The 26,294-nt window shown below is 47.5% G+C and overlaps 1 protein-coding gene across 1 annotated transcript in view; it reads left to right on the forward strand.

Annotated features, from left to right (window-relative positions):
• RNF20 (ring finger protein 20) overlaps positions 1–26,294 on the forward strand; it is a 140,687-nt gene that overhangs the window by 7,259 nt on the left and 107,134 nt on the right. Inside the window, exons 2-4 of the mRNA XM_075349378.1 lie at positions 20,956–21,130; positions 21,205–21,372; positions 23,307–23,451. Coding sequence (XP_075205493.1) covers positions 21,002–21,130; positions 21,205–21,372; positions 23,307–23,451 — 442 coding nt within the window. The 5' untranslated portion in view covers positions 20,956–21,001. The remainder of the gene's footprint in view (positions 1–20,955; positions 21,131–21,204; positions 21,373–23,306; positions 23,452–26,294) is intronic.

Below are 26,294 nucleotides of genomic sequence, written 5' to 3' on the forward strand. Positions count from 1 at the left end.
TTCTCAGGGCGCGTCTGCTGCTAGGGCTCTCTCAGCAGAGTTCACAGAGGATTCATCATCTGGTCCCAGACCCCGTCCTCCTAAAGGAGACGCAGGGTCCCCTCTCCTTCCTCGTCCCGCGGCTCTGATTCACGAGCTGACTCGCAGGACGAGGAGGATGCCTTTACTGGGGGCTCGGACGCTACCTCCATGTGCCCCATTGATCTGTCCGAAAGTGACGCAGATGTTAGTGATTTGATTGCGTCAATTAATTCTGTACTGGACCTCAATCCGCCAGTATCAGAGGAGCAACCCTCTCTGGCAGAAAAGCACCAGTTTACCTTGCCTAAGAGGACAAGGAGTGTGTTCTTTAACCACTCCAGTTTTCAGGCCACTGTGACCAAGCCTAGGGCTTGTCCCAAAGCGTGGTTCTGATGACCGTTTTCCCTTTCCACCTGAGGTGGTCAAGGAGTGGGCTCATTCACCAAAGGTAGACCCTTCGGTGTCTAGACTCTCATCCCGGACCGTTGTATCAGTGGCTGATGGCACCTCTCTTAGGGATTCCACTGACCGCCAGGTTGATCTTCTGGCCAAATCTGTATATGAGGCGGCTGGGGCCTCGTTCTCCCCGTCTTTTGCAGCAGTGTGAGCTCTCAAGGCCATCTCTGCTTCCCTAGAGGAGATGCATTCCCTCACCAGGGAATCTATGCCCGAAATGGTTGCCTTAACTTCCCAAGCTTCAGCTTTTTCTTCCTATGCCATGTCTGCCATGCTGGAGGCTTCTCACCGCACTGCGGTGGCTTCGGCTAATTCCCTCGCTATCCGCAGGATCTTGTGGCTTCAAGAGTGGAAGGCAGATGCTTCTTCAAAGAAGTACCTTGCTGGGCTCCCTTTTGCTGGATCCAGGCTATTCGGTGAACTGGATGAAATTATTAAGGAAGCTACTGGCGGGAAGAGTACTTCCATGCCACAAACTAAAACCAGGAAACCTGCCCAGGGTAGGAACCAGTCGAGGTTTCGTTCCTTTCGTTCCTCTAACTGGTCATCCTCTAAGCCCTCGGCCTCGTCCACTAACTCAGCCAAGGACCAAAAACCCAACTGGCGCACAAAGGCGCGTCCACAAAAGACCGCAGCAGCTACTGCCACTAAGGCAGCCTCCTCTTGACTATCTGGCCGCGCCAGCAACGTCCTTAGTCGGTGGCAGGCTCTCCCACTTTGGCGACGTGTGGTTTCAACACGTCTCCGATCAGTGGGTGCGGGATATCATCTCCCTCATCTACAGGATAGAATTCTCTTCCAGGCCGCCAAACAGATTTTTTCTGTCAACTCCCCCCTGCTCCAAGGCCGCCGCCTTCTCTCAGGCCGTGGCATCCTTGCAGGCCAACGGAGTAATTGTACCGGTTCCCGCCCGGGAACCGTTCAGAGGTTTCTACTCAAATCTCTTCCTAGTCCCCAAAAAGGACGGTTCCTTCCGGCCCATCCTGGATCTCAAGCTTCTCAACAAGCATGTTCAGGTGCGGCATTTTCGCATGGAGTCTCTGCGATCAGTCATTGCCTCAATGATCCAAGGAGATTTCCTGGCATCCATCGACAGAGATGCCTATCTGCATGTGCCAATTGCAGTTTCACACCAGCGTTGGCTATGTTTTGCAATCTGAGAGGAACATTTCCAATTCGTGGCTCTCCCCTTCGGGTTAGCCACGGCCCCTCGAGTATTCACCAAGGTCATGGCAGCAGTGGTTGCGGTTCTGCACCTCCAGGGGTTGGCAGTGATTCCTTACCTGGACGACCTTCTAGTCAAGGCTTCATCCAGCGCAGACTGTCAGCGGAGTGTCTCGCTCACTCTCGCTACTCTAGCCCAATTCGGGTGGCTTGTCAATCTGCCCAAATCCACTCTGACTCCGACCCAGAGGCTCACGTACCTAGGGATGCAGTTCGAGACTCTGCCGGCACTTGTGAAGCTGCCCCTAGTCAAACAGCAGTCCCTCCATCTGGCGGTGCGCTCTCTGCTGAGACCCCGCCGTCATTCCATCAGGCACCTGATGCAGGTTCTGGGTCAGATGGTGGCGTCAATGGAGGCTGTTCCCTTTGCCCAGTTCCATCTGCGTCCTCTGCAGCTGGACCTTCTCCGCTGTTGGGACAAGCGGACTTCCTCCTTGCACAGGCTAGTGGCTCTGTCGCCACAGACCAGGGGCTCCCTTCAGTGGTGGCTTCGGCCCCTCTCTCTGTCTCAGGGACGCTCCTTCCTGGCCCCATCCTGGGTGATCCTCACCACGGATGCCGGTCTATCCGGCTGGGGAGCGGTATGTCTCCACCACCGAGCACAGGGCACTTGGACTCCATCCGAGTCAGCCCTCTCGATCAATGTGCTGGAAACCAGAGCTGTGCTTCTGGCTCTCTTAGCCTTTCATCACCTTTTTGGCGGGCAAGCACATCCGAGTCCAGTCAGACAATGCGACAGCGGTTGCCTACATCAATCACCAAGGCGGGACACGCAACCGCCTGGCAATGTTGGAGGTTCAACGCATCCTTCAATGGACGGAGGACTCAAAGTCCACCATATCCGCAGTCCACATCCCAGGCGTGGAAAACTGGGAAGCAGATTATCTCAGTCGTCAAACCGTGGACAGTGGCGAGTGGTCCCTGCATCCGGCAGTGTTTCAGTCAATCTGCCGCAAGTGGGGCACTCCGGAAGTGGATCTAATGGCATCCCGGCACAACAACAAGGTTCCGGTTTACGTGGCTCGCTCCCACGATCCCCAGGCCCTTGCAGCGGACGCTCTGGTTCAAGATTGGTCCCAGTTTCGTCTGTCCTACGTGTTTCCCCCTCTAGCTCTCTCACCCAGAGTTCTGCGCAAGATCAGAATGGAGGGCCGTCGGGTCATCCTCATTTCACCGGACTGGCCCAGGCGAGCTTGGTACCCAGACCTGCTCCATCTGTCCGTAGAGGTGCCGTGGCATCTTCCGGGCCGTCCAGACCTTCTCTCACAAGGTCCGTTTTTCCGCCAGAATTCTGCGGCTCTCAGATTGACGGCGTGGCTCTTGAGTCCTGGATCTTGACGGCTTCTGGTATTCCTCCTGAAGTCATCTCCACTATGACTCGGGCTCGGAAGTCTTCCTCGGCCAAAATCTATCACAGGACTTGGAGAATTTTCCTGTCCTGGTGTCGCTCTTCCGGCCATGCTCCTTGGCCTTTTTCCTTGCCGACCCTTCTGTCCTTTCTATAGTCCGGTCTGCAGCTAGGACTATCCCTCAATTCCCTCAAGGGACAAGTCTCGGCTCTGTCAGTGCTGTTCCAGCGGCGTATCGCCCGGCTGGCTCAGGTGCGCACCTTCATGCAGGGCGCGTCTCACATCATTCCGCCTTACCGGCGGCCCCTGGATCCCTGGGACCTCAATCTGGTCCTCACGGCCTTGCAGAAACCCCCCTTTGAGCCTCTTGGGGAGGTTTCTTTGTTTCGTCTTTCACAGAAAGTGGTCTTTCTAGTGGCCATAACTTCCCTCAGGAGAGTCTCTGATTTGGCTGCGCTCTCTTCGGAGTCACCTTTTTTGGTTTTTCATCAAGACAAGGTGGTTCTCCGTCCGACTCCGGATTTTCTCCCTAAGGTGGTTTCTCCTTTCCACCTTAACCAGGACATTTCCCTGCCTTCCTTTTGTCCGGCTCCTGTTCATCGGTTTGAAAAAGCGTTGCATACTCTGGATCTGGTGCGGGCGCTCCGGATCTATGTGTCCCGCACCGCTGTTCTTAGGCGTTGCACCTCTCTTTTTGTGCTAACCACAGGTCGGTGTAAGGGCCTCTCGGCTTCTAAGCTGACCTTTGCTCGCTGGATTAGGTCGGCCATATCCGATGCCTACCAGTGTACTCAGGTGCCTCCCCCGCCGGGGATCAAGGCACACTCGACCAGAGCTGTCGGTGCCTCTTGGGCTTTCAGGCACCAGGCTACGGCTCAGCAGGTCTGTCAGGCCGCCACTTGGACTAGCCTGCATACCTTTTCAAAGCACTACCAAGTGCATGCTCATGCTTCGGCAGATGCGAGCTTGGGCAGACGCATCCTTCAGGCGGCTGTCGCCCATTTGTAAAGTTAGGCTCCGCCTACTTCTCAGTTTCTGTTTATTCCCACCCATGGACTGCTTTGAGACGTCCCAATGTCTGGGTCTCCCATAGGAACGATGAAGAAAAAGAGAATTTTTTGTTTACTTACCGTAAATTCTTTTTCTTATAGTTCCGTAATGGGAGACCCAGCAGCACCCTCCCTGTTGCCTGTTGGCAGTTTCTTATTCCGCGTGTTCTCACCGGCTGTTGTTGTAGACAGAGGCTCCGGTTGTTCCGGTTCTTGCTCTGTCTTTACTTGTGGGTGGCTATTCTCCTTCAGCTTTTGCACTAAACTGGCTAGATCTGGTTAACCAGGGGGTGTATATGCTCAGAGGGAGGAGCTACACTTTTTAGTATAGTACTTTGTGTGTCCTCCGGAGGCAGAAGCTATACACCCAATGTCTGGGTCTCCCATTACGGAACTATAAGAAAAAGAATTTACGGTAAGTAAACAAAATTCTCTTTTTTTACTTTCTCTGGCAATTAGTCTTTGTCTCAATCTTTGCTGCCTTGATTTGCTTTTTACAGATTTTAACTTTTAAGTATTTAATGCCTCATATTACCCTCTTGCTTTAGTTTGCTAAATGCTTTCTTGCTATAATTTATTGTGCCCCTCACAGCTCTATTTAGCCATAGTGATTTCCTCCAATTTCTAACTTGATTATTCCCATTGTGCACAGGTCGTATTCAGGATGCTTAGAAAAGTGTCCCATTTACTTTGTGTACTTTTATCTCTTAGGACAATGTCCCAGTTTATGGCACTAAGTTCATCTCTTAACCGTTGAAAATTCGCTATCCTGAAATTTAGTGTCCTTGTAGCCCCTCTACTATACATCTTATTAACCCCTTAACGACAGCGGGCAGTAAATGTCCAAGCGGTCATAGTGTTAATCCCACCCAGCTGCCGCGGGCAGCCAGGGAGGATCCAGACACATGTCAGCTGATTTGTACAGCTGACATGTGTGCCTAGTAGGCACAAGCAGATCTGCGATCTTCCAGTACCTGTTAACCCCTTAAATGGTGCTGTCAAGATGTGACAGCACTATTATAATTGTGGTTAAAGTTTACTCGCCACCCGACACCAGAAACCACGTGACGTGATCAAGTGGATCCGATGGTTGTCAGAATAAGACAGGGTCATGTGATGACTCCTGTAGCTCACATGACTCACTTTCTCTTTCACATGGCCTAGAGCTGTGTGAGACAGGAGATGAGCATATCTGGTGTTCGCAGCTGTGATCAGCAGACATGGAAGAGCGATCAGACTGCTGATCCTTATAGTCCCCTAGGGCGACTAGTAAAATAAAAAAAAGTTTTTTGGAAAATTAAAAAAAAATAAAAAACCTAAAAGTTCAAATCTCCCTCCTTTCGCCCCATTGAAAATTAAAGGGTTAAACAAATATACACACATTTGTTATCGCCGAGTTCAGAAATGCCCGATTTATCAAAATATAAAATCAATTAATCTAATTGGTAAACGGCGTAGTGGCAAAAAAAATTCCAAATGGTAAAATTAATTTTTTTAGTTGGGGCAAATTTTTGCACAAAATGCAATAACAGGTGATCAAAATGTAGCATCTGTGCAAATATGGTACCGGTAAAAACGTCAGCTCGAGACGCAAAAAATAAGCTGTCACTGAGCATCATATCCCAAAAAATGAGATTGCTACAGGTGACGGAAATGGCGCAAAATGTGCGCCACTTTTTTTGGGTCACAATTCTTATTTTGTTTTTTACCCCTTAGATAATAGTCAACTTAAACAAGTTTGGTGTCTACGAACTTGCACCGATTTAATGCATCACATGGTGAATAAAATATCTCAAAAACAATCATGCAATCGCACTTTTATTGCAATTTTTCTGCATTTGGAATTTTTTTGCCATTTTTCAGTACACTATATGGTAAAACTAATAGTTTCATTTAAAAGTACAGCTTGTTCCGCAAAAAACGTGCCCTCATATGACTACATTGACAGAAAAATAAAAAAGTTGTGGCTCTCGGATGAAGAATGGTGAAAAAAGGAAAGCGCTAAATCGGCAGGTCATGAAGAAGTTAAAGGATACATGAAAACATATTATTTTGTGATTACTATTGCCCAAGGAAAAAATTTGAAGCAAAAAATGTGGTCATGACTCACTGTTATAGGGGGGAGGATCTGGTGCTGACACTGTTATGGGGGTAATGTCCCTCAATTCTGTACAAATGTACAAATGCCCCGATACTGGGCCCCTTCCAGGTATATACTGTATGTCCCTAATCCAGGTGTATATTTCCCTAATCCTAGTAAATATTTCCCCCATCCTGGTATATACTGTATGTTCCCAGTCATGGGACTCACGCTGGAACCCAGCTCTTCTCACGGATGTGCTGCACTGCTGTGTACCATAACCATTAATAGCGGACACATGATCGCCCCAGCCGCTGCAGGAAGCCCAATATGTGTGTCCGCTATTAAGGAAAGTGAATATTCACTGCTCTCCACTCCCATAATCCCACCCACTTCTGGCTTTAGTGTAGACAGGTGGGCGGGATTATGGCTGTGGGGTGCAGTGAATATTCATCTAATTTAATAGCGGGCCCACGTGTCAACCCCAGTCTGCTTCTGCCTCCTGTGACCCTGCTTCACCCCCCCCATCCCTGCGCAGCAAGCTAGGAACATCCGGACAATAAGACGCACACCCCCCCCCCCCCACTTTCCTCCAGACATTTTTTGGGGAAAAAATGCGTCTTCTAGCCTGCAAAATATGGTAATTGTCTTTTCATTGTTGTCAAAAACCTGTTTCCTTTGCTGGACGTGCAGGTCTTGGCTCCCCAATTTTATTTCTGGATAGTTGAAGCCCCCATGATAATGACTTCCCCATGATTCGCTGTCTCATCTATTTGCTTTATGAGGATATATTCTGCCGCTTCCATTATAATTGGAGACTTATAACAAACCCCTTCTCACTATTTTATTATTCTTTCTCCCTCCCCTTATCTCCACCCACAGGGACTCACATATATTTTCGCATAGGATGGGTCTTAAGCCCGCTTTACACGCTACAATATATCTTACGATGTGTCGGCGGGGTCACGTGGTAAGTTTCATTGTAGCATGTAACAGCTACTTGCGATTGCGATTGAACGATAAAACGTTCATCGCATACACGTCGTTCATTTCCTAAAAATTGAACGTCAGGTTGTTCATCGTACCCGGGGCAGCACACATCGCAGTGTGAGACACCCCGGGAACGATGAACAGATCTTACCTACGTCCTGCGGCTCCCGCCGGTAATGCGGAAGGAAGGAGGTGGGCGGGATGTTACGTCCCGCTCATCTCTGCCCCTCCGCTTCTATTAGATAATCAAAAAACTCCGGCACTCATATTGTGATGAAAGAGATTTGGTTCTTTATTGCATATCCATAAATTAACATAACGTTTCGGCTAATGCCTTCTTCATAGACTGGAAATTTCAATAAAAGTAAAAAAATGTATACGTCAGTACCATAAACATATATATATTTTCTCATACATATATACATATCAGTAATCCCATGTAACATCAAATTATGAAAAAAGGAAAATTTATTTTACCTAATAGGTGAAAAAAAGCTCTATTTTAAGAAGAACCTCAATTGTACTTGTGTACAGTATATCTAAGAAAAAGACAAGAAAGCAACCAATTGTAACAATGGAAACTTATGGTCAAAATCAAAGTAACAAGTGGTATACAACATACCTAATAAGAGCTCACAGTATTCTATGGCTCCATATATGGGAACATTCAATGTTTATCAGTATAAGCAAAGGTTAATCTATGGGACAAATAATAAAGTTTCAAAGATTGAAAACCACATCTATATAAACAGATCAATCATTATACAAATATTACCTCAATGAGGGAAGAAAGAGAAAAAATGACTGCTATATCCCAGTGGGGCAAAGTGGAAAAGTCGCTATATGCAAGAAAAAGAAAAAAGAAACTATTAGAACATCTCACTAAAGTGAGGAATAAGAACCGCAAGATGAAATCACAAAGTTAAAGTCCCATAGACACATACCAAAGGGTGAGAGCAGACGCAGTGCATTACCTGTGCAGCCGGTGGTCAGCGGTGAATGAGGAACCATGTAACCACGAGAGAGGTTTATATGTGAAAAGGGGGCGGGTCATGATAATCATTTCCTGTATCGTGGAACGCACGGTGAAACGCACGCCACGCGTGCGCGGAAGAATCCGGAAGTACGCGCATGCGCAGTCATGATAAACATTCCTGTATTGTGGAACGCAGAGTGAAGCGCACGCCACGCGTGCGCAGAAGAATCAAAGAATGCGCGCATGCGTAGAAGCATTTTTTGTAATCACAAGCGTTCAGACACCTTGAAGCTCCAGACGAGACGCTGTTAAGTGCGTGTCTATAGGAAAACAAGAGAAACGGCAGGATATAATATAGAACATATAAGAGGGCTAGTATCTACTAATATAGAGTATGAAATTACATGCACATACAATATACATAATATAAGCATATATCAGAGGGCACAAACAAATGGGCCCATGCACCAACCCGATCCTTACGGAGATTTCACTCCAACATTTAACTCAATATTTATTATCCTGCATGAGTCCATTTGCGTGTGCACCCCGATTCCTCCAAAATAACACCTTGGAAAAATCATAGATAATTAGAAAATCAGGCAGAACGGACCTCATACCTCCTAGTCAGTAATTCTCATATTCCCTGTTGAGACCGTGAGGGGAGAGGGTATTGAGCATGTGGATCCAAAAGGATTCCCTTTTCTTTTAATTTTTTAACCCTGTCCCCCCCGCGTCTCAGCATGGGAACGTGCTCCAAAACTTGATACCTCAATTGTGAAATGGAATGTCCACACTGAATAAAATGAAATGGAATAGGCAACATGGTCAACTTGCACCTGATAGTGGACTTATGTTTTCCTATACGGTCTCGGATATGTTGGGTGGTCTCACCAACATACCCGAGACCGCATGGACATTTAATTAAATAGACAACATATGAAGTATCACAAGTGTAGAATTCTTTAATGTGAAAAACTTTGCCAGTACGGGGGTGTGTGAATTGGCTGCCTTTTATAATATTGGAACAGTGGGGACAGTGAAGACAAGGAAAATTCCCCTGTTTGGGAGTAGCTAGAAATGTCTGACGGGACTTGAGGGCCGTAGACCCTATATCAGCCCTGACCAATAAATCGCGAAGATTGGAGGAGCGTTTATAGCTGAATAAAGGTAAGGAGGAGAACTCTGGTATCTGAGGATATGATCTTGATAAAACCTGCCAATGTTTTAATATAATTTCTTTTTCGCTCTATTGGGAGACCCAGACAATTGGGTGTATAGGCTATGCCTCCGGAGGCCGCACAAAGTACTACACTTAAAAGTGTTAGGCCCCTCCCCTTCTGCCAATACACCCCCCGTGCTCCCACGGGCTGCTCAGTTTTTTGCTTTGTGCGAAGGAGGTCAGACACGCACAGCACAGCTCCACAGATTAGTCAGCAGCAGCTGCTGACTAGGTCGGATGGAAGAAAAGTGGGCCCATATAGGGCCCCCAGCATGCTCCCTTCTCACCCCACTTTTGTCGGCGGTGTTGTTAAGGTTGAGGTATCCATTGCGGGTACGGCGGCTGGAGCCCACATGCTGTTTTTCCTTCCCCATCCCCCTTAGGGCTCTGGGTGAAGTGGGATCTTATCGGTCTCCAGGCACTGAGACCGGGCTTCATCCACAATTCCTGTGGAGCCTGATGGATAGGAGCCGATACCGTTTCAGGGACATGGCCCTGCATCTTAAAGGTACTCTGTATCCCTATGGGGACCGCGCACGGCATCACCTCAGCTTTGCTGGGTGTGCTAGTGCACCGGGGACCGCGGCGCTGACCGGGTCTATATGTGCCATTACACACTCAGCGTCGCTGAGTGTGTTTATATGTAAGGGCTACCGCACTGACCGCCGTTGCCACGGGACACTGCGTCGCGGCTGGGACTTGTAGTTCGCCGGGGACTTTCACGCGACCGCGCTTTTACGGCGGCCGCGTTTATTACTACAGTCCCCGGCTTCATTGCGGCCTAGTTTCCCTTTTTTTCTCCCGCCCTCAGCCCTGACAGGCAGGGGAAGGGCGGGACGCTGCACGGAGCGAGCAGCAATGAGGGCTGGAGTATGATTTACATGCTCCACTCCCCTCACTGTGCACAGTATGAGCGCCCGTTTCGCGCTCTTTCTAGGCCACGCCCACAGCTTCCTCAGCTCGTCAGGACGCCGCAGCCATTCCTGTCAGCTCCACCGACGCTGCAGAGAGGGACATATTCATGGGAGACCCAGACACGGTCTCTGGTGGCCTCACAACCGCTTAGGCGGCTGGTAAACAGCACATGTGGTGCTAGCCCCATGGTGCTGTATTGTATGGGTACATTATTTGTGTACTGTATATAATTTACACTGTATGAGCACAGTTCTTTCTGGCTATATACCCTATTGTGTTACTCAGGGAAAACTATAGCATGGCGCCCATAAAAGGCAGGGGTGCCAAAACACAGGCTTATTATGTTGCCTGCGCCGCATGTAAGACTACAGGCAGGTTCCACTGACCTTCATTGTGTACAGTGTTCGACCCCTGTGACACTTCCTCAGCCGGATCCTCTGCTAAGAGGGGACCAGGGGGAGCCACCTGTTGACACTGTCCAGGTGACGGGGACTGAGTTTGCAGCCTTTAAGGATCAACTCTCTGAGACTATGGCTAAGATACTAGAAGCCTTGCAGTCCAGACCGGTATCTCAGCAAAGGGACTCTGTTGAATCATTGTTCCCTGACCCCCCTCAGTTGGACCAACAATGTCCTCACGGGGTATCTCATACATCCCAGACGGAGGGTTCGGACTTAGAACCTAGCCCCAGATCGTCTAAGCGAGCCCGCTTAGAATTTCCCTCGACATCATATTGTTTAGGGTCTCAGCGGGGGGATTCTCTGGTTGATGATGCGGAAACAGCTGATCAGGATTCTGATCCTGGGAGCGCTCTCAATCTTAATTCTCCAGACGGGGACGCCATAGTGAATGATCTTATTGCATCCATTCATCAGTTGCTGGATATTCTTCCCTCAGCCCCTCCGGCGGAGGAGTCTGATTCTCAGCAGGAGAAATTTCGCTTCAGGTTCCCCAAGCGTACACAGAGTATGTTTCTAGACCACTCTGATTTCAGAGAGGCAATCCAGAATCGCCATGCTTGTCCGGATAAGCGTTTCTCTAAGCGCCTTAAGGATACACGTTATCCTTTTCCCCCGGAAGTGGTTAAAGGTTGGATTCAATGTCCCAAAGTGGATCCTCCAATCTCCAGACTGGCGGCTAGATCCATACTTGCAGTGGAAGATGGGGCCTCGCTTAAAGATGCCACTGACAGGCAGATGGAGCTCTGGATGAAATCCATCTATGAAGCTATCGGAGCTTCTTTTGCCCCAGCATTCGCAGCCGTATGGGCGCTACAAGCTATATCAGCAGGTCAAGCGAAAATTGAAGCGGCCGCGCCACAAGTGGCTTCCTTTACCTCCCAGACCTCGGCAATTGCGTCTTACGCTATGAATGCTGTCCTGGACTCTGTGAGCCGTACGGCAGTTGCGACCGCCAATTCGGTAGTAGTCCGCAGGGCCTTGTGGCTACGGGAGTGGAAGGCAGATTCCGCTTCCAAAAAAGCGTTTAACCGGTTTGCCAATTTCTGGCGACAGGCTCTTTGGCGAGCGCCTGGATGAAATCATCAAACAATCCAAGGGAAAGGATACATCCTTACCCCAGCCCAAGCAGAACCTCTCCCAACAGAGGAGAGGGCAGTCGAGGTTTCGGTCCTTTCGGGGCGCGGGCAGGTCCCAATTCTCCTCGTCCAAAAGGTCTCAGAAAGAACAAAGGAACTCTGATGCATGGCGGTTTAAGTCACATCCTAAAAAGGCCATTGGGAGCACCGCTAACAAAGCGGCTGTCTCATGACTTCTACCTCCTCTAGTAGCATCCTCGGTCGGTGGCAGGCTCTCCCGCTTTTGCGACACCTGGCTGCCACAAATAAAAGACCGCTGGGTGAGAGACATTCTGTCTCACGGTTACAAGATAGAGTTCATCTCTCGTCCCCCGACTCGATTCTTCAGGTCTTCTCCGCCTCCCGAGAGAGCCGAGGCTCTTCTGCAGGCGCTGGGCACTCTGAAGGCAGAAAGAGTGGTGGTCCCTGTTCCTCTTCATCAACAGGGCCACGGTTTTTACTCCAACTTGTTTGTGGTCCCAAAGAAGGACGGGTCTTTCCGTCCTGTCCTAGACCTGAAACTTTTCAACAAACACGTAAAGACCAGGCGGTTCCGGATGGAATCCCTTCGCTCCGTCATCGCCTCAATGTCCCAAGGAGATTTCCTTGCATCGATCGATATCAAAGATGCTTATCTCCACGTTCCGATTGCCCCAGAGCACCAGCGCTTCTTGCGCTTCGCCATAGGAAACGAACACCTGCAGTTCGTGGCACTGCCATTCGGCCTGGCAACAGCCCCACGGGGTTTCACCAAGGTCATGGCTACTGTAGTAGTGGTCCTCCATTCTCAGGGTCACTCGGTGATCCCGTACTTGGACGATCTGTTGATCAAGGCACCATCTCTAGAGGCATGCCAACACAGCCTCGACGCTACCCTGGAGTCTCTCCAGAGTTTCGGGTGGATCATCAATTTTCCAAAGTCAAATCTGACACCGGCCCAATCGCTCACATACCTTGGCATGGAGTTTCATACCCTCTCAGCGATAGTGAAGCTTCCGCTGATCAAGCAGCGGTCACTACAGACAGGGGTACAATCTCTCCTTCAAGGCCAGTCACACCCCTTGAGGCGCCTCATGCACTTCCTGGGGAAGATGGTGGCAGCAATGGAAGCAGTCCCTTTCGCGCAGTTTCACCTGCGTCCTCTTCAATGGGACATCCTACGCAAATGGGACAGGAAGCCGACGTCCCTCGACAGGACCGTCTCCCTCTCTCAGGCGACCAAAGCTTCCCTTCGGTGGTGGCTTCTTCCCACTTCATTGTCAAAGGGGAAATCCTTCCTACCCCCATCCTGGGAAGTAGTCACGACGGACGCAAGTCTGTCAGGGTGGGGAGCGGTTTTTTCTCCACCACAGGACTCAGAGTACGTGGACCCGGCAAGAGTCCTCGCTTCAGATCAATGTTCTGGAAATTCGGGCAGTGTATCTTGCCCTGAAAGCGTTCCAGCAGTGGCTGGAAGGCAAGCAGATCCGAATTCAGTCGGACAAATCTACAGCGGTGGCATACATCAACCACCAAGGCGGCACACGCAGTCGACAAGCCTTCCAGGAAGTCCGGCGGATTTTGATGTGGGTGGAAGCCACGGCCTCCACCATATCCGCAGTTCACATCCCAGGCGTGGAAAACTGGGAAGCAGATTATCTCAGTCGCCAGGGCATGGACGCAGGGGAATGGTCCCTTCACCCGAACGTGTTTCAGGAGATCTGTTGCCGCTGGGGGGTACCGGACGTCGACCTCATGGCGTCCCGGCACAACAACAAGGTACCAACGTTCATGGCACGGTCTCAAGATCCCAGAGCTCTGGCGGCAGACGCCTTAGTTCAGGATCGGTCGCAGTTTCAGCTCCCTTATGTGTTTCCTCCGCTGGCACTGTTGCCCAGAGTGTTACGCAAGATCAGGGCCGACTGCCGCCGCGCCATCCTCGTCGCTCCAGACTGGCCGAGGAGGTCGTGGTACCCGGATCTGTGGCATCTCACGGTCGGCCAACCGTGGGCACTACCAGACCGACCAGACTTGCTGTCTCAAGGGCCGTTTTTCCATCTGAATTCTGCGGCCCTCAACCTGACTGTGTGGCCATTGAGTCCTGGATCCTAGCGTCTTCAGGGTTATCTCAAGAAGTCATTGCCACTATGAGACAGGCTAGGAAACCAACGTCCGCCAAGATTTATCACAGGGCGTGGAAAATTTTCCTGTCGTGGTGCTCTGCTCAGGGTTTTTCTCCCTGGCCATTTGCATTACCTATTTTTCTGTCCTTCCTTCAATCTGGACGGGAAAAGGGTTTGTCGCTCGGTTCCCTTAAGGGACAAGTTTCAGCGCTCTCTGTGTTTTTCCAGAAGCGCCTAGCTAGACTTCCACAGGTACGCACGTTCCTGCAGGAAGTTTGTCACATCGTTCCACCTTACAAGCGGCCGTTAGAACCCTGGGATCTAAACAGGGTGCTGATGGTTCTTCAGAAACCACCATTCGAGCCAATGAGAGATATTTCTCTCTCACGCCTTTCGCAGAAAGTGGTTTTTCTAGTAGCAGTCACTTCACTTCGGAGAGTGTCTGAGCTAGCAGCGTTGTCGTGCAAAGCCCCTTTTCTGGTTTTTCACCAGGACAAGGTGGTTCTACGTCCGGTTCCGGAGTTTCTCCCTAAGGTGGTATCCCCCTTTCATCTCAATCAGGATATTTCCTTACCCTCTATTTATCCTCATCCAGTTCACCAATGTGAAAAGGATTTGCACTTGTTAGATCTGGTGAGAGCACTCAGACTCTACATTTCTCGTACGGCGCCCCTGCGCCGCTCGGATGCACTCTTTGTCCTTGTCGCTGGCCAGCGTAAAGGGTCACAGGCTTCCAAATCAACCCTGGCTCGGTGGATCAAGGAGCCAATTATCGAAGCTTACCGTTCGGCTGGGCTTCCGGTTACCTCAGGGCTGAAGGCCCATTCTACCAGAGCCGTGGGAGCGTCCTGGGCTTTGAGGCACCAGGCTGCGGCTCAACAGGTGTGTCAGGCGGCTACCTGGTCGAGCCTGCACACTTTCACGAAACACTATCAGGTGCATACCTATGCTGCGGCGGATGCCAGCCTAGGTGGACGAGTCCTTCAGGCGGCGGTTGCCCACCTGTAGGAAAGGGCCGTTTTACGGCTCTCTTACGAGGTATTATTTTACCCACCCAGGGACTGCTTTTGGACGTCCCAATTGTCTGGGTCTCCCAATAGAGCGAAAAAGAAGAAGGGAATTTTGTTTACTTACCGTAAATTCCTTTTCTTCTAGCTCTAATTGGGAGACCCAGCACCCGCCCCTGTTTTTTTGTGTACACATGTTGTTCATGTTGAATGGTTTCAGTTCTCCGAGTTTCCTTCGGATTGAAGTTAAACCAGTTTATAATTATTTTTTCCTCCTTCTTGCTTTTGCACCAAAACTGAGCAGCCCGTGGGAGCACGGGGGGTGTATTGGCAGAAGGGGAGGGGCCTAACACTTTTAAGTGTAGTACTTTGTGCGGCCTCCGGAGGCATAGCCTATACACCCAATTGTCTGGGTCTCCCAATTAGAGCTAGAAGAAAAGGAATTTACGGTAAGTAAACAAAATTCCCTTCTTTCTTAATAATAGAATGAAAGGGGTGAAATGTATTCACTAAAGGAATAGATGGACCATCTCTTTTGGACTTATGAATAGTTTGTAAACTCTGTTGTAAGGCCGAGTTAACAACCGGTAAAGGATAGCCACGTTGTAAAAATGTTTGTCATCTCGTCATGCCTGACCTGACGTTGAGCCTGCGATGTAACTATCCTAGATACTCTTTTTATATTGAGAAACAGGTAAAGAGTTTTTAAGGTGGCGTGGATGGCTGCTCGTATAATAGAGCAGACTATTACGATCGGTAGGTTTTGTATACAAATCAGATGTAACAATGCCCCTGGAATCAATGTGTATAAGAGTATCTAGAAAGTTAATAGTGGAAGGATCAATATGCTGAGTAAAGGATAGACCTTGTACTCGTGTGTTAAGATACTCAAAAAAGTCGTTGAACTGTATCAAAGAGCCTGTAAAAATGAAGAAGATATCATCTATGTATCGTTTATACATAAGAACATGATCTCGGAATGAAGGGTGAGTATGAACAAACATGGACTCAAAATGCGTCATATAGATGTTTGCGTACGGTGGCGCAACGTTTGAGCCCATGGCTGTGCCCTTTGTCTGGAAGTAAAATTGGTCACGGAACAGGAAATAATTTTTGGTAAGCACTATATTCAATAAATCTACACAAAATCCCTTCTGTATCGGAGAGAATTCACTATAGTGATCAAGAAACCAAGTAACAGCTTCCATGCCTAATACATGATCAATAGATGTGTATAAAGAATTCACATCGAGAGTAACAAGAAAAGAATTAGGAGGAAGAGGCCCCAAAGAGCGTAATTGATGTAGGAAATCACCTGTATCGCGAAGGTATGAGGGAGTCTTAGTCACTAAAGGTGACAAAATATGATCGAGAGTTATAGCCAAAGGAGATAACAGGGAGTCGATAGATGCCACAATGGGACGTCCAGGTGGATACCACAGGTTTTTATGCACCTTAGGTAAGGTGTAAAGAACAGGGACAACCGGACTAATCTTATTAAGATAGGTGGCTAGTTTGGCGTCTATAACGCCCAAAGATGAGTAGTGATGGATCTTCTCTAAAATAATTTGTTTAATGTCATTAGTGGGATCACGGGGAATAGGCAAATATGTGGACGTATCTGCCAATTGTGACATAATTTCAGAAATGTAATAGTTTTTATCCATCACTACTAGGGCTCCGTCCTTATCGGCTGGTTTGATTATGATAGAGGCATTATTCCGAAGGGACTTTAAAGCCTGGGTTTCACCTGGAGTAAGATTGTTTTTGATATGTAAATCACCATTTTTAACAGTGTTAATGAAGTTGTCAATATCCGTTTTGACAAGAGAGACAAAGGTCTCTGCAGGGTGATAAGTCTTAGGTGGCATGAAACTGCTTGGCATAGTGAGATTGAGATCACTGAAGGAGAATTTTTGAATATCACGGGTATCCGAAAGTGTAATATCACGATCAGGGGGAAGCTGACCAAAGTGTACCTTAAGTCTTACCGACCTATAAAATTTGTTTAGTTCCTGTTCCAATTTAAATGTATCAAGATGGGGAGTCGGACAAAAGGTTAGACCTTTTTGTAAGACCTGTGACTCGAGGGGGGACAAGGTATAGGAGGAAATATTGAAAATGAGGTCCGTCCTACCTGGGATCTCGTTGTTATACGTTCTCCCGGATGTGGCTCTCCTCGGCCCCCTCCTCGTCTTCTTTGGTTGTAGGTGCGACGTGGTCCTAAAAAAGAACTGCCATGGGACTCAATTTCACTACCGGAACTGGCAGAGGATGAAAATTCAGATCTGACTGGAAATCGTCTACGTGGAAATGTTTCGCCACACCGCCATCTATATACCTGTCCACGTTTATAATCTTCCTCATCTCTTGTAAATTTATTACGTTTGCGTTCCTGCAAAGACTTCTTATATTCCAATATGGTGGATTCCATTTTAGTTTTCATATTATTTAATTCAGTTGAGGAAAAAATATTAGAAAGTTGTCCCTCAATTGTAGATATCTGTCGAGAAATGGTATCAAGCTCCTTATGTAAAAAATCGATAGTCAGAGTCATAAGATCATATGAACATTTGTTCAAGATCTGTTCGAATGTTGTACAAAAATCGGAATTATCAGAGAATAACGTGGGACGTAATGAAACGCGTAAACCGCGTGGGATCCGTTTGACCTTGTAATATTCTGCCAAAGTGATAAGATGGAGTTCAAGGGCTGTCTGTCGCTTCAACTCGCGTTCATATTCTTTCGTTCTAGATTCTTCACTAGGTGTGAATAAAAATTGACCCGTAGAGGTCACTCTCGAGTGAATAGTGGAAGTTTGTTCATCATTGTAAGAAAATACATTAGAGGCCATTGGTGAAAAACGATTGGTACTGCAGGAGCACAGATCAAAATTCAATAGTATGCAAAAACCGTGATGGTCTGGCTCACTGCTAAGGTGGTGCTCAGGAGAACTTCACAAATAGATAATCAAAAAACTCCGGCACTCATATTGTGATGAAAGAGATTTGGTTCTTTATTGCATATCCATAAATTAACATAACGTTTCGGCTAATGCCTTCTTCATAGACTGGAAATTTCAATAAAAGTAAAAAAATGTATACGTCAGTACCATAAACATATATATATTTTCTCATACATACATATATACATATCAGTAATCCCATGTAACATCAAATTATGAAAAAAGGAAAATTTATTTTACCTAATAGGTGAAAAAAAGCTCTATTTTAAGAAGAACCTCAATTGTACTTGTGTACAGTATATCTAAGAAAAAGACAAGAAAGCAACCAATTGTAACAATGGAAACTTATGGTCAAAATCAAAGTAACAAGTGGTATACAACATACCTAATAAGAGCTCACAGTATTCTATGGCTCCATATATGGGAGCACCCCTTTCATTCTATTATTAAGAAAATTATATTAAAACATTGGCAGGTTTTATCTAGATCATATCCTCAGATACCAGAGTTCTCCTCCTTACCTTTATTCAGCTATAAACGCTCCTCCAATCTTCGCGATTTATTGGTCAGGGCTGATATAGGGTCTACGGCCCTCAAGTCCCGTCAGACATTTCTAGCTACTCCCAAACAGGGGAATTTTCCTTGTCTTCACTGTCCCCACTGTTCCAATATTATAAAAGGCAGCCAATTCACACACCCCCGTACTGGCAAAGTTTTTCACATTAAAGAATTCTACACTAGTGATACTTCATATGTTGTCTATTTAATTAAATGTCCATGCGGTCTCGGGTATGTTGGTGAGACCACCCAACATATCCGAGACCGTATAGGAAAACATAAGTCCACTATCAGGTGCAAGTTGACCATGTTGCCTATTCCATTTCATTTTATTCAGTGTGGACATTCCATTTCACAATTGAGGTATCAAGTTTTGGAGCACGTTCCCATGCTGAGACGCGGGGGGGACATTGTTAAAAAATTAAAAGAAAGGGAATCCTTTTGGATCCACATGCTCAATACCCTCTCCCCTCACGGTCTCAACAGGGAATATGAGAATTACTGACTAGGAGGTATGAGGTCCGTTCTGCCTGATTTTCTAATTATCTATGATTTTTCCAAGGTGTTATTTTGGAGGAATCGGGGTGCACACGCAAATGGACTCATGCAGGATAATAAATATTGAGTTAAATGTTGGAGTGAAATCTCCGTAAGGATCGGGTTGGTGCATGGGCCCATTTGTTTGTGCCCTCTGATATATGCTTATATTATGTATATTGTATGTGCATGTAATTTCATACTCTATATTAGTAGATACTAGCCCTCTTATATGTTTTATATTATATCCTGCCGTTTCTCTTGTTTTCCTATAGACACGCACTTAACAGCGTCTCGTCTGGAGCTTCAAGGTGTCTGAACGCTTGTGATTACAAAAAATGCTTCTACGCATGCGCGCATTCTTTGATTCTTCTGCGCACGCGTGGCGTGCGCTTCACTCTGCGTTCCACAATACAGGAATGTTTATCATGACTGCGCATGCGCGTACTTCCGCATTCTTCCGCGCACGCGTGGCGTGCGTTTCACCGTGCGTTCCACGATACAGGAAATGATTATCATGACCCGCCCCCTTTTCACATATAAACCTCTCTCGTGGTTACATGGTTCCTCATTCACCGCTGACCACCGGCTGCACAGGTAATGCACTGCGTCTGCTCTCACCCTTTGGTATGTGTCTATGGGACTTTAACTTTGTGATTTCATCTTGCGGTTCTTATTCCTCACTTTAGTGAGATGTTCTAATAGTTTCTTTTTTCTTTTTCTTGCATATAGCGACTTTTCCACTTTGCCCCACTGGGATATAGCAGTCATTTTTTCTCTTTCTTCCCTCATTGAGGTAATATTTGTATAATGATTGATCTGTTTATATAGATGTGGTTTTCAATCTTTGAAACTTTATTATTTGTCCCATAGATTAACCTTTGCTTATACTGATAAACATTGAATGTTCCCATATATGGAGCCATAGAATACTGTGAGCTCTTATTAGGTATGTTGTATACCACTTGTTACTTTGATTTTGACCATAAGTTTCCATTGTTACAATTGGTTGCTTTCTTGTCTTTTTCTTAGATATACTGTACACAAGTACAATTGAGGTTCTTCTTAAAATAGAGCTTTTTTTCCACCTATTAGGTAAAATAAATTTTCCTTTTTTCATAATTTGATGTTACATGGGATTACTGATATGTATATATGTATGAGAAAATATATATATGTTTATGGTACTGACGTATACATTTTTTTACTTTTATTGAAATTTCCAGTCTATGAAGAAGGCATTAGCCGAAACGTTATGTTAATTTATGGATATGCAATAAAGAACCAAATCTCTTTCATCACAATATGAGTGCCGGAGTTTTTTTGATTATCTATTTGTGAAGTTCTCCTGAGCACCACCTTAGCAGTGAGCCAGACCATCACGGTTTTTCCTCCGCTTCTATTGGCCGGCTGCCGCGTGATGTGGATGTGACGCCGAACGTCCCTCCCCCTCCAGGAAGTGGATGTTTGCCGCCCACATCGAGATCGTATGGAAGGTAAGTACGTGTGACGGGGGTTAATCGTTTGTGCGACACGTTCAACAAATTGAACGTGCCACACATACGATATCGTATGCTGGATCGTAACATGTAAAGCAGGCTTAAGTGGTGATTTGGCATATTAATACACACTTCCCACTCATTTGTACCGTCATTCCTGAACAGATTATATCCCTGTAAATTAACAGCCCAGTCGTGGCTCTCGTCCAGCCAGGTCTCCATTATCCAAACCATACCATGATTTTTTTTCTAGCAATATTAATCCCAGTTCCGCCATCTTGTTGGTGAGGCTTCTTTCACTAGTGTACATGCACTACATAGATGGATAGATAGATATAGAGATATCTATCTCTATCTCTATCTCTATCTCTATCTGCACCTCTGTCCTGGCTTAGTGAATTGACTGTCCTTTCCTTCTTTGTCTTTTAGGCACAACCCTCTAGGACACCACACCTTTCCTGCTCAGACCTCCAGGATGTCGGGTGCTGGTAGTAAAAGAGCAGCAGGGGATGCTGGGCCCTCGGCCCCCCCTGAAAAAAAGGCAGCAGTGGAGGATTCTGGGACCACAGTGGAGACTATAAAGCTGGGGGGCGTCTCATCAACAGTAAGGCTTTGTTCATTGAAGCTTTTAATATTTTTTTCCTTTTTCTGTTAGTTACTTTGACTTTGTCCTTGTAGGAGGAGCAGGACTTGCGCACCCTGCAGGTGAAGAACAAGAAGCTAGCTGGCATGCTGGACCAGAGACAGGCCATAGAAGACGAGCTACGGGACCGCATTGAGACCCTGGAGAAACGTCAGGCCACCGATGACGCATCTCTTCTCATTGTTAACCGTTACTGGAGTCAGGTCTGTGATGTAGGGGATGCCACCACTGGCCATTATCAGTACTAGGCTATTGCATCTTCATACTCCAGTTTATCTTCCCATATATTACAGGTGTTATAGACTGTAGGGCGCTTTAGTTCCTGCCATCCGCAAATGATTTGTGTAGCAGTCATATGACAATCGGTGTAGAACATGGGTGTACCTCTTGCGGCCCTTAATGTTGTTTCTTTTTAGGCCCCCACCATCGGGACACAGGCGTGCTTTTGTATCCTGATCAACCAGAACTTATGAAGTCTTTCTTATTTAAGCATAAAATCATAGCAACCCACTGACATCTTGTAAAAGTACAACAAACAACAATAAAATCACATGTAGGTGCCAAATCAGAGGCTTAACTCTTAATATAAATGCATATAAAAACACTGTGGTAGCATACCAGAAACCAGTGCATAGTGTCATTACTACTGACCATTGGGAATGTCAGACCCCCACCCATCCGATATGACACAGCCTCAGAAAAATTACTGGAGAGCCCCTTAAGGTTAAATGGGTTTTCTGGTCTAAAACAACAAGTCTGCGATCACTTTGTGTCCCCCTATGTGACTGCAGACTTGTGACTCCTCACATCGCGCACATTGTGTGCTGTGGGGATTCTGCGGTGCCAGGAATGGCAGTCACATGTCCACAAGTATGAGATATGCAGACTCCCGGCCACACTCCCACTAGACTTTCCGGTCTCGCTCTATGCAAGTGTATTGAGTGAGGCCGCTCCCATCTAGTCAGATTCTGTCCGGCAGTTTGCATGTGGCATACTTGCGGCTACGTGACAGACATTCCCGGCTCTGACATGGTGTCATTCAAAAGTACAACTCGTCCCGCAGAAACAAAGCCCTCGTATGGCTATATTGATGAAAAAGTAAAAAAGTTATGGCTCTTAGAATAAGAGGAAAAAACAAAAGCACAAAAATAAAAAATTGCCCAGTCCTTAAGGGGTTAAAACATGGCATACCAAAAAGACAAAAAAAAAATGCAATATCAAAAACAAAGTGAAAAAAAACAACTAATTTTCCTAATTGGGCTTGTTCACACGATATCCCTGTGGAAAAAAACCTGCAGTGTTTTACTGTACCAGCAGAGTGAGATTTCTGAAATGTCATGCACACGCTGCGTATTTTCTCTTTACAATTTGCCGCAGATTGAAATCTGCAGCGTGTCAATTCTGTCGGATTTTGAAGCGTTTTTCACTCATTCAAATGTCTGGGGAAAAATGCAGCAAAAACATGTATTTTACAAAGCATATTTCCTGCCAACACTCCAGTACAGGTTTTTGCTATGTAATCTGACCGCAGCATGATGTAGGGACAGACACCCTGATTCCAGTATGTATCACTTAGTTTACTACGTGCAGCAGTTTTCTCTCTACACATCTAGCAGAGCTCAGTTGTTGAGCTGTGTATAACCTAACGCTACAGCTTTCTGGGTCGATTGGAGATTGATAAAAGCTGCTAATCAGTGCTGGGGTGGGGTTGGACTAGGACGCAGGAGGCCAGTAGTCCTCTAGTGATTATGTCCTGCTGATAAAACATTGATTGTAATGAAACAGCAAAACACAGTTCATTAAGTGACACCTCACCAGAATCGGGATTTTTATGCCTACATTATAGTGCTTTCAGGTTACATAGCAAAAATCTGCTGACAGATTCCTGTTAAAGACTCATTCAGGAGCAGTGTGTTTTTGAATACTATAATAAGGAGACCAATTTGCTTCTAAAGTAGTAAAACCTTTACTTACTCTGCACTGGCCAGTTTTGTAATGTGACAGTGTAAGCCCCTGCGTGTCTGCAGCACTGGCCGTTTTGGTCTAACGTGCTGTGCCAGGAGACTAACATGCAATTTGCAGGCAGTGAGAAGTCTATGGCCATATGATAAGGCTACTCAACTTTCCTCCTTTTCAGTTTGATGAAAACATTCGCATCCTCCTTGGCCGTTACGACTTGGACCAAGATTTGGGGGAGTTTCTTAGTGAACGGAAAGCGCTGGTGATTCCAGAACCTGAGCCCGACTCTGACAGTAATTCAGAACGCAAGGACAGCGAAAGAGGTGAGTTACCATGCTGCTGTTCAGTAATGTGATTGGTTACAGTGGGTCACATGGCTGCGAATTAACGTACTAGTGGCCTCTGTCGTGTGTCAGTATGGAGCCAAAGCAGTCTGGACTCGGGGTTAAGGATCCATATCATACAAGATTTACGCTTTACCATGATACTCTCAATGCCTTAAGGACCTTTTATGTAGAAAAGACATTTTACACTTAAGCGGGCTTTACACGCTGCGACATCGCCCGAGCGATCTCGTTGGGGGTCACGGAATCTGTGACGAGCGATTTGCCCGTGTCGCACAACCGATGGGGGCGGGTACCCACGCTAGCGATATCTGTCACGATATCGCAGCGTGTAAAGCGGCCTTTCCAGTAGTCATTATCAATTCTATAGTGAAGGTTAAAGGGTTATTCCCATCTCCAAGATCCTATCCCAATATGTAGGAGGTGTAATAATAATATTAGCAAATACCTCCAATTAGCAATGTAGTATAGTTCTCCTGCTATGTCTTTTACCTCATTTGCAGGGCATTGCAGCTTAGGTATCCATGGTTACGACCACGAGTATCTGCAATGCGCTGCACATGAGGTGGTAATATTGTTATTATTATGCTTACTACATAGTTATCTTGGAGATGGGAATACCGCTTTAAGCTGTGCTATTTCATTGTTTTTTATTTTTTTATATTTTAAATATTAGTTTTGGCATTTAAAGTACTGTTTTTAAATAATTTTATATTATCAGTTATTTGGACGCAAAGATGCATAATATTGTTTTTCTTCAGCGCTCTATTGGGAGACCCAGACGATTGACGATTGGGGTATAGCTACTGCCTCCGGAGGCCACACAAAGCACTACACTAAAAAGTGCAAGGCCCCTCCCCTTCTGGCTATACCCCCCCGTGGTATCACGGGTTCTCCAGTTTTCAAGCTTTGTGCGAAGGAGGTCAGACATCCATGCATAGCTCCACAGATTTTAGTCAGCAGTAGCTGCTGACTATTTCGGATGGAAGAAAAGAGAGCCCATATAGGGCCCCCAGCATGCTCTCTTCTCACCCGTTGATGGTGTTGTAAGGTTGAGGTACCTATTGCTGGTACGGAGGCTGGAGCCCACATGCTGTTTTCCTTCCACATCCCCCTGAGGGGCTCTGAGGAAGTGGGATCCTGCCGGCCTCAAAGCTCTGACGCCGGGCTCCATCCACAGACCCATTGAACCTGCTGGATACGGAGCTGGAGTACCGTTCAGGGACATGGCCCTGCACCATTCAGGTACTCTGTGTCCCCGTACACACAGGCACAGCACACTCCAGACTTGCTGGGTGTGCTAGTGCGCCGGGGACAGTAAAGGGTTACAGTCACTGCAGCTTTGCTGAGTGACTTTGTGTATTGGGAACTACCGCGCCGGACGCTCCGGGAGCGGCGGCGCGGCTGGGACTTGTAGTTCGCCGGGGACTGGGCGCCGACCGCGCTTTTACGGCGGCGGCGCTTATAAATCCAGTCCCCGGCTTCTGCGGCCTAGTGCCGCTTCGTTCCCGCCCCCTCCCTGTCACTCAGGGAAGGGGACAGGCGCTGAGCAATCAGCAGCGCCGAGGGCTGGAGCCTTTTTACATGCTCCAGCCCTCTCACTGCACACTGTCGGACGCCGGATTCCCGCTCTGACTTGGGGCACGCCCACGGCCCGCCCCTCCTCACACGAGCTGGGGAAGACGCCGGCAGCCATTCCTGCAGTACGAGCTCGGACTTTCGACAATCATGTGCACGCCAGGCGGTTCCGGATGGAATCCCTCCGATCCGTCATTACCTCAATGTCTCGAGGAGACTTCCTTGCCTCAACAGACATCAAAGATGCCTATCTCCACGTGCCAATTGCTACGGAGCACCAACGTTTTCTACGTTTTGTGATAGGAGACGACCATCTTCAGTTCGTAGCTCTGCCATTCGGTCTGGCGACAGCCCCACGGGTGTTCACCAAGGTCATGGCAGCAGGGGTAGCAGTCTTGCACTCTCAGGGACACTCGGTGATCCCTTACTTGGACGATCTACTCGTCAAAGCATTCCGCTGAACAAGCAGCGTTCACTGCAGACAGAGGTGCAGTCTCTCCTTCAAGGCCAGTCGCACCCCTTAAGGCGCCTCATGCACTTCCTAGGGAAGATGGTGGCAGCCATGGAGGCAGTTCCCTTTGCGCAGTTTCATCTGCGCCAACTTCAATGGGACATTCTCCGCCAATGGGACGGGCAGTCAACCTCCCTGGACAGGAAAGTCTCCCTTTCCCAGACGGCCAAGGACTCTCTGCAATGGTGGCGTATTTCCACCTCATTGTCATAGTGAAGATCCTTCCTACCCCCATCCTGGGCAGTAGTCACGACAGATACGAGTCTGTCAGGGTGGGGAGCAGTTTGTCTCCGCCACAGGGCTCAGGGGACGTGGACTCAGCAGGAGTCCACCCTTCAGATCAATGTTCTGGACATCAGGGCAGGGTATCTTGCCTTACTAGCTTTCCAGCAGTGGCTAGAAAGAGAGCAGATCCGAATCCAGTCGGACAACTCCACAGTGGTGGCATACATCAACCACCAAGGAGAGACGCGCAGTCGGCAAGCCTTCCAGGAAGTCCGGCGAATCCTCATGTGGGTGGAGGACACAGCATCCACCATATCCGCAGTTCACATCCCGGGCGTAGAAAAATGGGAAGCAGACTTCCTCAGTCGCCAGGGTATGGACGCAGGGGAATGGTCCCTTCACCCGGACGTGTTTCAGGAAATCTGTCGCCGCTGGGGGGTGCCGGACGTCGACCTAATGGCGTCTCGGCACAACAACAAGGTCCCGGCATTTATGGCACGATCGCGCG

The sequence above is a fragment of the Anomaloglossus baeobatrachus genome, chromosome 5, assembly GCF_048569485.1.
Source record: "Anomaloglossus baeobatrachus isolate aAnoBae1 chromosome 5, aAnoBae1.hap1, whole genome shotgun sequence".
Taxonomy (NCBI): domain Eukaryota; kingdom Metazoa; phylum Chordata; class Amphibia; order Anura; family Aromobatidae; genus Anomaloglossus; species Anomaloglossus baeobatrachus.